Source organism: Patagioenas fasciata, chromosome 3, assembly GCF_037038585.1.
Source record: "Patagioenas fasciata isolate bPatFas1 chromosome 3, bPatFas1.hap1, whole genome shotgun sequence".
In the NCBI taxonomy this organism is placed as follows: domain Eukaryota; kingdom Metazoa; phylum Chordata; class Aves; order Columbiformes; family Columbidae; genus Patagioenas; species Patagioenas fasciata.
In genome coordinates, this window is record NC_092522.1 from 117,951,700 (window position 1) to 117,966,914 (window position 15,215).

Below are 15,215 nucleotides of genomic sequence, written 5' to 3' on the forward strand. Positions count from 1 at the left end.
TTGCAGATCACTGGAACTCCTGATGCAGACAGCCAGTAAATCTGCAGATACATGTTTGAGCATTAAGAAGGTACACAAAACTGAGAGAAATTCACTCCCACAAATGCTTTGCTGTGCAAAACAGGAAAGTGGAAGCAGCATCTTAAATGAATAGAGCTTTCACATGTTTCATAACATTATATATTATGGAACACGGAGTGAGCTGTGTTACCTGGTCAGGTAGAATCATAGAATGGTTTGGGTTGGAAGGGACCATAAAGGTCATCTAGCTCCAACCCCCCTGCCATGGACAGGTACACCTTCCACCAGAGCAGGCTGATCAAAGCCTCGTCCAGCCTGACCTTGAACACTTCCAGGGATGGAACATCCACAGCTTCTCTGGGCAGCCTGTTCAGTGTCTCAGCACCCTCATGGGGAAGAATTTCTTCCTTATGTGTAATCTAAATCTACCCTCTTTCTGTTTAAAGCCATTACCCTTTGTCCTATCACTACATGCCCTTGTAAAAAGTTCCTCTCCATCTTTCTTATAGGCCCCTTTAGGTACTGGAAGGCTGCTGTAACATCTCCCTGAAGGCTTCTCCAGGCCAAACAACCCCAACTCTTTTAATCTGTCTTTATAGGAGAGATGCTCCAGCCCACTGATCATCTCTAAGGCCCTCCTCTGGACCTTCCCCAACAGGTCCATGTCTTTCTTATGTTGGGGGGCCTGAAGCTGAATGCAGTACTCCAGGTGAGGTCTCCTGAGAGCAGAGCAGAGTGGCAGAATCACCTCCCTCAACCTGCTGGTCATTCGTCTTTTAATGTGACTCAAGACACAGTTGGCTTTCTGAGCTGTGAGTGCACATTGCCAGCTCATGTTGAGCTTCTCATTTACCGACATCCCCATATCATTCTCCTCAGGGCTGCTCTCAATCCATTCTCTGCCCAGCCTGTGTTTGTGCTTGCGATTGCCCTGATCCACGTGCAGGACCTTGCACTTGGCCTTGTTGAACTTTACAAGGTTCACATGCGCCCACCTATTAAGCCTGTCAAGGTCCTTCTGGATGGCATCTCTTCCCTCTAGCATGTCAACTGCACCACTCAGCTTGATGTCATTGGCAAATTTACTGAGGGTGCACTTGATCACACTGTCTTTGTCGCTGACAAAGATGTTAAAGAGCACCGACCCCTGAGGAGCACCACTCATCACAGGTCTCCACTTGGATCGTTGACCACAACTCTTTGAGTGTGACTATCCAGCCAATCCCTTATCCACCAAGTCATCCATCCAACAAATCCATGTCTCTCCAATATAGAGATAAGGATGTTGTGTGGGACAGTGTCAAATGCTTTGCACAAGTCCAGGTAGATGACATCACTTGCTCTTCCCTCATCCACCAACACTATAACCCCATCATGGAAGGACTCTAGATTTGTCAGGCACAATTTTCCCTTCGTGAAGCCTAGTTGGCTGCCACCAGTCATCACCTTATTTTCCATGTGCCTTGACATAGTTTCCAGGAGGATCTTGCTGGGTGTGGAGGTGAGACTGACTGGCCTGTAGTTCCCCAGGTCTTCCTTTTTTCCCTTTTTAAAAATTACATTTCCCCTTTTCCAGTCAGTGGGAACTTCACCAGACTGCCACGATATTTCAAATATGATGGATAGTGGCTTTGCAGTTTCATCTGCCAGTTCCCTCGGGACCCGTGGAAGATCTGTTCAATTATTTTTGAAAATGATATAAAATACCTCTGAGTGTCTGGGTGAATGTTTATTATAGACCAGATAACTGTATCCCTCTCACATAAATCTCAGCTTCTTTGATCCAAATTTTAGCTCAGTTCTGCCTTTGTTTTGTCTGGTTTGGCTGTCTGGATACTTGAGTTTTATCTGATATGCCTCCCCTTCAACACACCCTTTATGAATTTTAACTTTTCTCTTTTCCTTTTATGTTTTCTCCTTAATAGCTCTGGTGTCTTTTAGCTTGAATGTAGCTAAATTATACTTGGTGTTGAATAATTGGAAATGTGGTGGTACTCAAGAACTCCCTAGACCTCATCGAAGATGAATTTAAATAGTTCATATTAATATCTGAAAACAAAGCAATCTATTTTCAGTAGAATGAAACATTTCAGATAACCGTAAGGTGCTTTTTTCTCCCATTTTCTAAAGCAAAATGTTTCTCTCTTTCATTCCATTCAATCCTGAATTGTATTTTCTTTAGAATTTTGGATAAATTGAACAGAACAAGCTGTTATTTTTCTGCAGAAAAACATCCTTTGTTAGTGTGGTCATGATGCGTATTTTTTGGCCATTTGATTGTGAGTTTTTTACTGACTTCATATAGTACGTTACTCATAGGATGCTACTTTTTCAGTTACAGTTACTGGGATGATAAAAGATAGTGTGATCTGTGATAGAGAGCTGGAAGGTCTACAGCAATTCTTGTGAGTCATGCAGTGTAGTCACCATCTCCGTTTTTGCGTTTACAGATGATAATATTACACATTTTGCTGTTAAGTCTGAAATCTTCTACTTTTGTTTATGAAAGGCTTCACTGTTTGGTCCGCTCTCTTGTTGTTTTCCACTCTGTCACGCTATTGAGGTATTTTTGGCAATATTTATCTTTGTTGTTTGTGTCTATGGACTGACTACTACTTCTATTTGTAGTATCTAAACTGGCTTAATTGACGATGTCTTTTGTTTGCTGTTGCAGTCCTGAGTGTGAAAATACTTCTCCTTTTGGAAAAACATTTTGATCTGTGCAGTCCATCCTCAAACTCCTGCTGAAGGCAATAGAACTTTGTCTAAACAATGCAGGGACAAACCCTACACAACATCAGCACAGCTGATCAGCAAGTCATAGAATCATAGAATCATTCTGGTTGGAAGAGACCCTCCAGATCATCGAGTCCAACCATAACCTAACTCTGGCACTAACCCATGTCCTTAAGAACCTCATCTACACATCCTTTAAACCCCTCCAGGGATGGTGACTCCACCACTTCCCTGGGCAGCCTGTTCTAGTACTTTACACCCCTTTCCATGAAGGAATTTTTCCTAATATCCAATCTGAACCTTCCCTGGCAAGGGAGCAAGGATTGGGATTTAGGTCTCTGTCCATCCCACTGACCTCCTGAATTACTGCTTGCTTAATTTTCTCCTGACTTCATCATTCTCCATTTCCAGCTACCAGATTCAAGAGGGTGATGCCATTGGGTGTTTGCTTGTCTGATGATGAGAATACCATCAGCCAAGATGAAAGACATGCATTTAAATTCAGGCTTGAGGTGGAGTTGAACTTGTGGGGCCTGTGGCAAGTGTTTGTGGTAGAAAAGGTGGCAGCAGCACCCTCTCTACCAACCAGGATGAACCTTTCTCAGACTTGTGTTTGTCCTTAAAACCAGATTCAAAACTCTGCATCCAAAATAGATAATGATGCTAAATTCTAGAAGGAGTTGATAATTGAGGTGCACCTTTGTTCTTTCCTTGTCCTGATGGCTACAGGCTACACTTTGACTCAGTGATGGTTTTCTGTATCTCACCTTCTGGAAATGCCTGTTTGTCTTCATTGCCTCCGTAAGAAACTTCTGATTCTTCTTCTGTCAGTTTAGTAAAACTCAATGGGGAAGTCACTAATAGGTGATACTCATCTGATTCTCATCTCTTGCTCTGAAATGTTTCCCCCAAAACATTGATTTTGTGTTCTCCTTGCTTCTTCCCCTCACTAGTCCAAGACCTGAGTGGCTTGTTGAGTAGATGAAAACAGATACAGGCACTTGGAAATTCCTATTGTTCTCCAGAGAGACGACTGTCTGATGTCCAGCGGAGCAATGCCTGAGACCCATCTGTCAAGATAACAGCTGTGCCACTTTTTCCATAGTTTGTTTACAAGATCATCGAGATCAAAACTTAGAGATGGAAAAGACCTATTTATAATAACAAACTGTGCTGTTAATAGCTCCATTCCACTGTGGCTCTGAAGATACTGTAAAGGCTTACTGAATGAAGCCTTTCAAGATACACAAGGCAAAGTATATTAATTAATAATAATATTGCTGGATGTGCCAGTGACTCTCTTTCTGACCTTCGTGAAAACACAGTCATTGTTTCACAGGGAATAAAATTAAGGTGAGTTATACTTACAGAGCTGTCTGGTGACAGAACCTGTTCTTTTTGACATCCATCTTTTTGCTCTCATCACAGATCTATGATATTTGGACCCTTTATTGGGCCACTCATCATAATAAAGACATTGAGGTACTAGAGAGAGTACAGAGGAGGCAATGAAGCTGGTGAGGGGTCTGGAGCACAAGTGTGATGGGGAGCGGCTGAGGGACCTGGGGCTGTTCAGCCTGAAGAAAAGGAGGCTCAGGGGAGACCTTATCACTGTCTGCAACTGCCTGAAAGGAGGGTGTAGCATGGAGGGGGTTGGTCTCTTCTCCCAAGTAACAAGTGATAGGATGAGAGGAAATGGCCTCGAGTTGCACCTGGGGAGGTTTAGATTGGATATTAGGAAGCAATTCTTCCTAGAAAGGGTTGCTGGGCATTGGAACAGGCTGCCCAGGAAAATGGTGGAGTCACCATCCCTGGAGTGGTTTAAAAGGCACATAGGGGACATGGGTTAGTGCTAGAGTTAGGTTATGGTTGGACGTGATGATCTTGAGGGTCACTTCCAACCAAAATGATTCTATTGTTCTGTGATTCTGTGATTCTGTATTCTGTATGCTTGCAGGAGTCTGCTCTGGAGAATAGTCCCAAGTGCACCATTCAACTTAGGTTGAATTACCATGATCCAGGTCTTAAACTGCTACATATATTTTTATACTTTTATTAATAGCGGGGGAACTGTGCCAGTTTATACCAATGAGAATCTGCAACACCAGGAAGGACGAACAAAATTAAGAAACAAATGTAGCAGAAGAATTTCGTAGCTAATATAGTTTCAAAACATACTGTCAGAGTTTACAGGCAGGGAGATATTTGTGACACTGCTAGGGTCTGCCTTGGAGCATGTAAAGCACTGTTTGTATTGAAAACAATACTGCAAAAATACTCTCTCTTTTTTTTTTTTTTTTGTGAAAGCAAGTGCATTCCTATCAGGTGGGAAGAATAAACTATACCTACTGAGAAAAAATTGTCCTTTGATGAGCGTATCTCATACACCTTTTAAATGACAGCCTAGAAAAGTAATGGTGTCTGAATAAGACACACGGGACCATTGCAGCGAATGATAAAGACTGCTTGGCAATATGCTGGGTTTTATTGGATCTTAATAGTAGGCTGAACTTTTGACAACATAATGAGGGTTACTCAGTATATAACTTGTTAATAAACCCTTCTCAGAGTTCACTCAAAGACTAGAAGTGGCTTTTATCATCTGTTATTTCTGCGGTATGTTTGCTGTGTGTATTACTACACAATTAGTGACTTCTAGGTCGATGTGCAGTCACTGGGTTTAAAGGACCTTGGGCAACATAATCCACAGGAAGGCGTTTGGTACACAAATCAAAGCCAACTTGGTTTTAAACTGCATTTTTTCCCTAATCTTGTCTGTGATCAAGTTGTTTTGAGTGAAATTAATCTCAATAGTCTTTAGCTGCGTAGAAGTCTATGGTCTGTCCACATCAATGGAGAGAGCACAGCATCTAGATACCCGTCCTTCTCTGCTCTTGAGCAAGAGATTCGTTCCTGGAGTGAAACAGCAGCGCGTTCTACCTGATTACCCTGGAAATGGTGTGTTACGCTGAAGTGGGGCCCCATGGTGGCCCCAGCTTGATGCCAGTGAAGTCATGTCTTATTTTCCCACTTGGAATCACTGACGGGAGGAGGCAATTCCCCAGGAATTCTCCGCATGCTTGTGAAGGGAGGGGATATTACATAACGGCAGCCAGGAAAGTTATACCACATCTCCGAAATAGGACACATCACAGGAACATCTGACCAGTCTGGATCAAAAAGTTGGACAGCCCGGATAAAAAGTGCTTGTCTTCTGCATTATGTATGTTTTATGTACATATGAGATCATGATGGAACCGCGATGTCTGCTTCTGACTTATTTAGAGTATATGTATTTTTGGCGTATTGACTGCACCTTCTCACATGGCTCAGTTAACACCCATTTTTGTGAACCAACTTGTGTGTGTCTCCCTTTTCCCAATATTTTTTTTCCTCCTTTTTCTTTGAGAACAGAGTACTAGCTAAGTCCTTTGCATGGTGTTAGGTGATTGTTGTGTTTGTCAAGATGAGTTTCAGCAAGGCTCTCACAGAATGTTAGGGATTGGAAGGGACCTCAAAAGCTCATCCAGTCCAATCCCCCTGCCAGAGCAGGAATACCCAGATGAGGTTACAAACCCCGCTGTAAAGGAGGTATAGCCATGCTATGTATCAAAAAATGGGATGTGACAAAGGACTGGGTAAACAGGGACCTGCAGGAGAGAAAGAACATTCACGAGGGGTGTGGGGAGAAACGTTATTTTTCACTTCAAAATGCCTTAAAGGCCAACATAGCGTTTTAACATCTTGGTATTAAGTGGTAACACACTAAGATTGTACTTTTTCCGTGCTATTTATTCTCTCTGGCTATGCATAGCCTGTTAATCCAGTGCCCTGCTAGTGATGGGTTGATTTGCCACAAGGCTGTTGCCAGCTTAAGCCAAGGGAATCAGAAGTGCTGCACTGATAAATTAAGATTTCAGCACAGATTTTATTCAGAAGGAAATACTGGAAGTCTAGACAGTTAAAGATCAAAGGATGCCCAGTCTGGGAGCAGCTCGTCATTAAAGCACACTGAACAGCTGATGCAGTATTGTTATATTGGGTTGGGAAGGTGTTTCTTCTGTCAGATCATCCAATATCCACTTTCCCTGAGCAGGAGGTCACTAGTCAGGAAGGTGGTTCTTTTCTCTTAATCTAAAACCTCCCTCTCATGTGATCTCAGAGCCATGCTCAGAGCTTTCCCAAGAAACGCCTGAAGACCCTTTTCTGCTTTCCGTGGGGTTTTTCCATGCTCCCTGCACCCAGATCTCTATTGAGAAGCTTTGGTGACCTAGTTTGGGCCCTTGTGCCATGCACTAAAAGATAGACGGGTATCATGTTCACCTATTTCAATGATGTTTAACCCCCCACTGAAGTGTGTAACATCCCAGTGGAAGGTCATCTGCACATTCGTATAGTGCTACAGGCCAAAATGTCAAATCCATACCATCATTGCGTAGGCAATCATCAAACAAAAAGGGAGAGAAGAAAATGTGTATGTGTTGTGGCATAGGATGAGTCTGAGAATGAAACCAAGAAGGAAAAAAGGAGATGAGTTGTATTGTCCTATTATCTCGGTGCACTAGATGGCCAGAACTCTTTGGCCAAGCTCTGCTGCATGTGTTCAGGTGGGAAATCTTGCAAAATGTCTTAATTTGTATTACATCCGTGCTCTTGAACTGCTCTTTGTGCTTCTTGGCTGGTACCAGAGGGCAAGGACAGAAGGATGTAGCTCGGTCAAGAACGTTCCCTCTCCCTCCAGAGCCTGTGTTACAGGACATGGTATTTGAGAGTAGAGGTGCAAGAGATGCAAAGTGTTTCTGTAGTAATATATTATCTATAAAATGTTTCTTTAGACACCTGTTGTCCTAATCATTAGCATGCCCAGATTGACCTGATTCTGCCATGTTTATTCAAATGAAATTTGAAATTTTGCTGCAGAACATGTATATTTTACAGCTGAACTTTGTAATGGTAACAGAATCAAACCCTAAAATGAAGTGACTGTTTTAAGGCAACAGAGTACCAAGGGAATTGTTTTGGTCTCCTTACAATTCATGTAGAATGTGCTAGTATTGAGCCTCATATCTGCCTTGATAAGGGTAAATCTACTTTCTCTTCTCTTCTAAAAATATGCAAATCCATAAAGCCATTAGGACAGTATAATGCTTTTCAGCAGAGGGAACCAGACAATTGCAAGTAATTTCCTTGGCTGTGAAGTCAAGCTAAGTGCAAGGCTCTTTCATATTGTCTTGCGGTCGTACGCAACACTGATATATAGTGCATGGTAATGCATTATTGAATAGTTGTCTGTTGTGTCTTCATTGCATGCTGTCAGCTGCGTAATAAATAATTGATTGTGTTGCTTTTACTCCACATTAAAGATATATGAGTATATAATACATGAAGAAAATGAAGCAGCCAGGCTGCCTGCGTTGAAAAGATCAACCATTACTGGAGTGCGCTGCGGTAGCAGGAACTCAGAAGTGACCACCACCACTATCCATTTCCCTGTTCTATACTTCAAGTCAGAGGTTGTTTGTCATGGCAACAAATGGCTCATTCAAATAGCTGCTGTTGCCTTTTTAAACAAACAAACAAAAAACTGTGGTAAAGAGTTGATAAGCTGCAGAGATGCACCCCCAAACTCTTCAACTATTACCCCTCTAGACTGAAAATTGCCCTAAAAAGGTTCATAATATTTTTTTGAGTGGCTGTAAACTGTCAGAAAAATACAGTCTAAGCCAACCAATCCTTTTTTCATAGTATCATAGAATCATTTTGGTTGGAAGAGACCCTTAAGATCATCAGGTCCAACTGTAACCTAACTCTGGCACTAAACCATGTCCCTAAGAACCTCATCTATATGTTTTAAACCCCTCCAGGGATGGTGACTCCACCACTGCCCTGGACAGCCTGTTTCTCATAAGGCAATGTCCAGGACACAGTAGGATGACCCACTGTTTCAACATCACGTAGGGACTGAAAGCGTCCTCCAGCTCCTGTTCAACACTCTTCATTTCTGTTACAAGAATCACCATTTCTGACTGAAACAATTTTCATCAGTAAAACTGGTGAGATGCCAAATTTGTCCACAAAAGAGTTTACTTTGGAAGTCAAATCAAGGAAATCACAGAGGGACACGCTACTTCTGGCATGGTTGTTCGGAAGGAGGCTTAGGGGCAGGTGTAACTACAGGTGACTGGGAGCTGTTGTTATGACGAAAAGGTGTAAAAGAGTGAATCGTGTTTTGAGGTAAGAATAAAATAGTAAATGAAGAGGTAAGAAATGGGAGATACCCGGCTTGCGCAGATCTGGATTCTGATGGAATGAGCTGGAGGCACATTAAGTCCTCCAGGCATTTCCCTGGAGCAGAAACACAAGGCACTGGCTGTGTTTGTCTAGAAAAGGGCTGTCCACATCTCTCCATTTAAAACTAAGATACGTGGGAACTGTTCTTGTTCCTGATGAGAAACCAGAAGTTTCCCAGCTGTGTTAGGCATGAGACTCAGCTTTGCCGCAGTGTGCCAGAACTGAGTCCTGAAGAGAACCGATCTATTTTAATGTGAAATGTTAATAACACCACTGAAATCAGTGGAATTTTGTTGGTCTAAACCAACCTGGGATGTGATTTGTGGCTTTATTGATGTTTTTGTCCCACTGCTCCTACATGATTACATAGAACTGCTTTGCTGAACTGTGTCCTCCTCCATACGCTGTGAGGGGGTCGATGTTGACACAAAAACTTTTCTGCAGTTTCTAGAAGCTTCCCAATAATATATGTTCCAGACTTAAAGTGTATATTAGTAATATTAATAGTTACAGGATATAAATGGGTGAAAAAAAATCACAATTTCCAGCTTGTGTGAAATTCTCTCAACAAATATTGAGAGTGCTAGAGTTAGGTTATGGTTGGACTTGATGCTCCTGAGGGTCTCTTCCAACCAAAATGATTCTATGATTCTATATTTTGACATTAGAAATAATATATTTCAAGGAAAAAAATAAACACTTGAGTTAAAATATGCTTAACCCACAACACCACTAACTGCAGCAAATGCTGCCTCTGAGAATCCTGGGAGCCAAACTGAATGACAAGTTTATAACAGCACAGATTTATTACAAGGCGTAACTGGAAACCTCTTTGCATTAAAGGGCATCAAAATATAGTCCCTGTCCTGAAGAACCTCTGGCCTACATCAAATGGAACAGATTAGTGTCCTGGAAACACCTTCTGAATAGTTGCCCCTCTTTCTGCTGCCAACATACGTTCAGAAAGTAGCTGTCTTCCAGTGTTGCCTTTATGTTCTGTAGGTAACTAAAGTCTGAAAAATAAGGTAATGCAATACTTTGCAGACAAATACTGCTGGTTTTTGAAATTCACCTATTCAATATAACCCTTTAATATTCATAAGGTAAGTGAATCCCGTTGTACAAGACTAAAAGGAGAGCAACTGGGGAAATCAAGGGATTTGTCCTGGATTAGGATCTCCATATTCTGATTCCCAGAATGCATCAGCACCGCAGAGACAAATAATTCAGTAAACACTGGAGCCAGTGAAGCCTGGGATGCAATTCTGTTTACTTCATTTGGGTATGGATGGATGAGTTAATACCTCCTCACTAAGGCCCTATAAAAAGCAGGCTGTCTAGCATTTAAAATTAATGTTGTTAACTTTTCAACTTTTGTCAGTTAGTTGACTGAGAATGGTAAACAATTCTGGGAGGCTATTGCAGCCCTAACATCTAAATCTAAGTGGGATTAATAATTCTTGGACATAACCTCTCTTTCTCCATTAACTGTAGAAGTAACCTGTCATGAGATGCAGTTTCTACTGTTGATGTGGCCAACATTAGCAGTGGAATTTTACACCATAATGTTCTAAATTTGGGCACATACACTTGACTGGCTATCTATGGAGGGCCTTTGCTGTTGTCTCTCTCTCCATCCATCCATCCATGCATCTTTTGTATAGAAAATGGTTTGGTCATGGTTTGGGGCATGGCTTTGTTAGGACCATAGGTGTAAGTTGGGTGTCTAAATAAGCTGGGCTGGTCCTGTGGATTTGCGTTATGTGGTTGGTTGAATTCCCAGATGAATCATTCTCAGATGAAAGAACCCTCTGGTAAAAAGAAACTTAGCCTGTGGTCCTGCTGCAGCATTCGTGTCTTTATGTTCCTGACTGCACTTCAGTAATATAGGTTCTCCGATAACAAATAAAGATTGAGCTTTTCCCATGGCAGAAGCACTTACAGGATCTTCTTCCTACATGGATTTGTTTTTATTTCATGCACAAGATCTTTATGGCAGTATGAAACTCTGCTCCTCTGTCAAACTATTGAAATAATAAAAGATTTGGCAGTTATTACGCTAAAAGATTCAACAGTTATGATGGTATGATCTTGGCTGAGGTTGACTGACCTCAGTTAGTTAATTCATCTTAAAAGAGATAATGCAGACGTACCTATGTTTTAGTGAGAAATAATAGCTTGTGTTAAACCTAGACTGAAGTTTTGCTTTCACTGCGGTTTTAGCCCAAATGACATTGTGTTCTTGGTGTTTTAGATGGATCCCTAGTCGTGTTCCTTAACAAAATGATTTGTCCACTCTTTGATCTTCAGCTTCAATGAGCTGAACTTCAATCACTCAGCAGAACCAATGATCTGAAACATCTCCTTTTCTACAGCCCCCTGATTTTTAAAACTTAGTTATTAATTGGGACACTTTGTAGATCAAAATGTTTTCAAATCCACACAGTACTCTGGTAACTGAATTTGTAGAATTAATTATTTCAATACAATGATTGTTACCTTTCAGAATCAGATGTAAGGTTATTATAACAAGTAAGGATATGGGCATCTAGATGTCCTTGCTTGGTCAAAACTCTTATTGATCATTCTGACTTTGCAAAACAATTCAGTTCCAGGTTGTGATTTCTTTCTCCTTGTTGTTAGTTAGATAAATAAAGGCACTAGCTGGCTGAAGATGGGCATCCTTCCTTGTTGAAGAATACTAACCAAATCAATTTTGTTCACAAAAAGAAAATCAATTGATGCATTAGCAAGAGAGAAAATAAAACATGAGGTTGTTTTAGCTCCCAGGAGTCTGAATAGTCCACTCTGACTTTCAGAAATAGAGAGATAAGAGAGATCTAAAGTTCAAATCTAAATCCGGATCGGAACTTCTCCAGGGCACGTGGGGACTCTGACTCATTTCAAAACTACATGTACATTTAAAGGATAGTCATATAAAAATTGACGCTCCTGCCAGAGCTTTGGCAAATATAGACACATCTGGCTCTTTGAATCCCAGTTTATTCTCCAAAGCAATAACATGGGGTGATGGCAGAGGAGGTTACATTCCTGAATTCATCACCTGACGAATTTTCAACCACTGCTGAAAATACGATGTTACCGTAAATATAAGAGAAGCAGCCTGTTTTCATCTACAAGGCCAAACACATCTTCTATAGGTTTTGGTGGTGAAATGGGGGTCAGTTATTATATGAGATATATATTAGACTAGCAAGCTCATGGGCAGATGATAGAAACATTATTTTAAATGGGAAATACTGTCCAGTCGCTGCTGACAGGATCACTGAAGAGTTAATTCTGATTCTGCCGCCAGTTTGACATGTGGTATTTAGTAAACCATCAGACCTTCAAGCTAAGTATTTTAATAGGATTTAGTTACAAAATGAAGAGAAAGCAACTAAAGTGCTGTGGAACTTTGCATCTGAATCTGAACTTCCAGACTGAGGCTATTTTATAATAAATATCCTCTTCTACCTTCTTGGGCTGCTGTGAAGAATAATTAATGCTTGCATACTGCTTTGAACATGCAGACTGTAATGACAGTACTAAGTTTTAATATTAAAACTATTAAATATTTGGATTCTGTAATAGCCTCCTTCCGTTTCATAGAATCGTAGGTTTTTATGATGTGTTTAAAAAATAAAATTGCTGTAAGGAAGGACTGCCATTTAAATGTAAGATCAAATACTTCAAAAAGGATTATATGATACGCCTGCGAGTTCCCCCCGAGCTGCGTCTCCCCACCTGCCCTCCTCCAGACACACACTGGTTTTCTCCCTTACAAATAAGCCCATGTGTGTCTGTAACTAGAAAAAACTGCAAAAAACTTAAGCAATATGACAAGCGCTAATAGTGAAGGTTATAAAATGTACCTTATGGGCAGGTTATTCCATGATTGAGGTTCTCCTTCCCCTCTACTCTGCCCTGGTGAGACCACACCTGGAATATTGTGTCCAGTTCTGGGCCCCTCAGTTCCAGAAGGACAGGGAACTGCTGGAGAGAGTCCAGCACAGGGCAACAAAGATGATGAAGGGAGTGGAGCATCTCCCGTGTGAGGAAAGGCTGAGGGAGCTGGGGCTCTTTAGCTTGGAGGAGACTGAGGGGTGACCTCATTAATGTTTACAGATATCTAAAGGGTGAGTGTCACGAGGATGGAGCCAGGCTCTTCTCGGTGACAACCAATGATAGGACAAGGGGCAATGGGTACAAACTGGAACACAAAAGGTTCCGCTTAAATTTGAGAAGAAACAACTTCTCAGTGAGGGTGACAGACACTGGACCAGGCTGCCCAGGGGGGTTGTGGAGTCTCCTAATCTGCAGACATTCAAACCCACCTGGACACCTTCCTGTGTAACCTCATCTGGGTGTTCCTGCTCCAACGGGGATATTGGACTGGATGAGCTTTTGAGGTCCCTTCCAATCCCTGACATTCTGGGATTCTGTGTGATTCTGTGATTTTCCTCCTAAGGCCTTATATACCCACACCTCTGAAGTACCATCTTTGACAAATGTTGGACTTGGTCAGCAGCTGATTTGCCTTAATATGGCATTTGGTTTTAATAGTGATGTGAAATATCTGGACACAGAACCCCACTGGAATGATCAGGTACCGTGTACTCATTACTGCAAGTCCAGAATTCCATCACCACTGATCGAACCACTAATGAACTTGGAGACATCTCTGTCTGAGCTGGTTGTTCAGATTTCCCTTATACTCATTGCAAAGAAATAGGCACTGTGAGGATGCAATTCTTTATGTCCTAATGTAGATCCCTCATTTTGGTTAGATGAATTGCCCCCTAAAAGTGCATTTTTCTCTGACTTGATTAGGAAGGGAAGCAGAGCAATTAGCTCACAAGTAGCTGGCTATATCTTAGAAGCATAAAGATTGGTAAGATGAAGCATGAAGGTTGGTAAGATGAATCCTACCGTTTTTTTTTCTCTTTATTCTAGTACATCGTATTTACCTTTCATTCATAACACAGACTTTTAAGCAAGCTTGTTGTTGTTTGGACAATAACTAATGGTTTTCACTGACAAATAAAACTTGTGCATTGAGCTGGTCTCAATATAACTGCTTTAATGAAAAGAAAGTAATTAGATTGTATTTTTCTTATTGGATCGTAAGAGTGGTATTTCTCAGTATTTTCTGTCAAAACTGTGCTTGGTAATGTTGTTTCCAACCTTAAACGTCCTCAGATATTTGTTTATTAATGAACTTTATTCAGCACCTTGCACAGGAGTCATGGTAAATGCCCAGAACACTGGTGCTACAGCATTCGAAAGAAAGGATTTGTTCTAATATATAAATATCAGCCCAACCTTGCAATATCCAGAGTATAACATTTTGAAAGAGCAGTTACCAGGTACTTTTAAGTTGAAAGCTACCATAATTACCCACTGTTGGAAAAGAGAATGAGGATACCTAATCATGTAGCGATCTGTGAATAGTCATCCATTTGCTGTAGAATCTGGGCACGTGTTCACAATATATGGGTTGGAACCGTGTTGTGTCCATCCAAAGGAATGAGTACGGTGTTCCTGTGACTGTCTTCGGTGGCTGAATGAAAATACAAAGACTGAGAGTAGTATTCTTATAAATGTCCCCACTATTTTTGTATTTTTGAATGCAGAGTCTTCACAATTCTCTCTGGATGAAGAGCAGATGTGCAGTTGTAATGCAGTTTTGTACTCATGGTATGGAATGTCCACATTTGTGTAGTGCATATTATTCTAGTATTCCTGAGTAAATTAAGTAGGGAAGGTAAACAGTCCAGGGTACCAAATATTAGTTTTAGATATTCTGGTATAAATTTGTAGGAACAGGTCAAAGGTACCCTCAGTACAACTGGCAGCAAATTTGGCTCAAGAGTTCCCAAACCTGAATCTACATGCCCCCCTCTCACCTTAAAAAAAATGCTAAGTATTTAACGAGAAGAAAACCTAGTCAAATTTACGTTAAATTTGGTTTCTTTATCTGTAGGCTTGTTTTGGGGAGGTTTTTTTGTGTTTGGGAGCAAGGTCTGGATCAGGCACCTGTGTTGGGCTTCTCTTGTCCACAGGCTGCCCAGAGAAGCTGTGGATGCTCCATCCCTGGGGGTGTTCAAGGGCAGATTGGACGGGGCTTTGAGCAACCTGGTCCAGTGGAAGGTGTCCCTGCCCAT

The 15,215-nt window shown here is 41.3% G+C and overlaps 1 protein-coding gene across 2 annotated transcripts in view; it reads left to right on the plus strand.

Moving 5' to 3' along the window:
• FKBP1B (FKBP prolyl isomerase 1B) overlaps positions 1–15,215 on the plus strand; it is a 49,143-nt gene that overhangs the window by 30,456 nt on the left and 3,472 nt on the right. Inside the window, exon 2 of one of the 2 annotated variants that reach the window (XM_071807109.1) lies at positions 14,685–14,748. The exons of the other annotated variant lie outside the window; for it this stretch is intronic. Within the exon in view, the coding sequence (XP_071663210.1) occupies positions 14,706–14,748 (43 nt within the window). The 5' untranslated portion in view covers positions 14,685–14,705. The remainder of the gene's footprint in view (positions 1–14,684; positions 14,749–15,215) is intronic. 2 annotated transcript variants of the gene reach the window in all.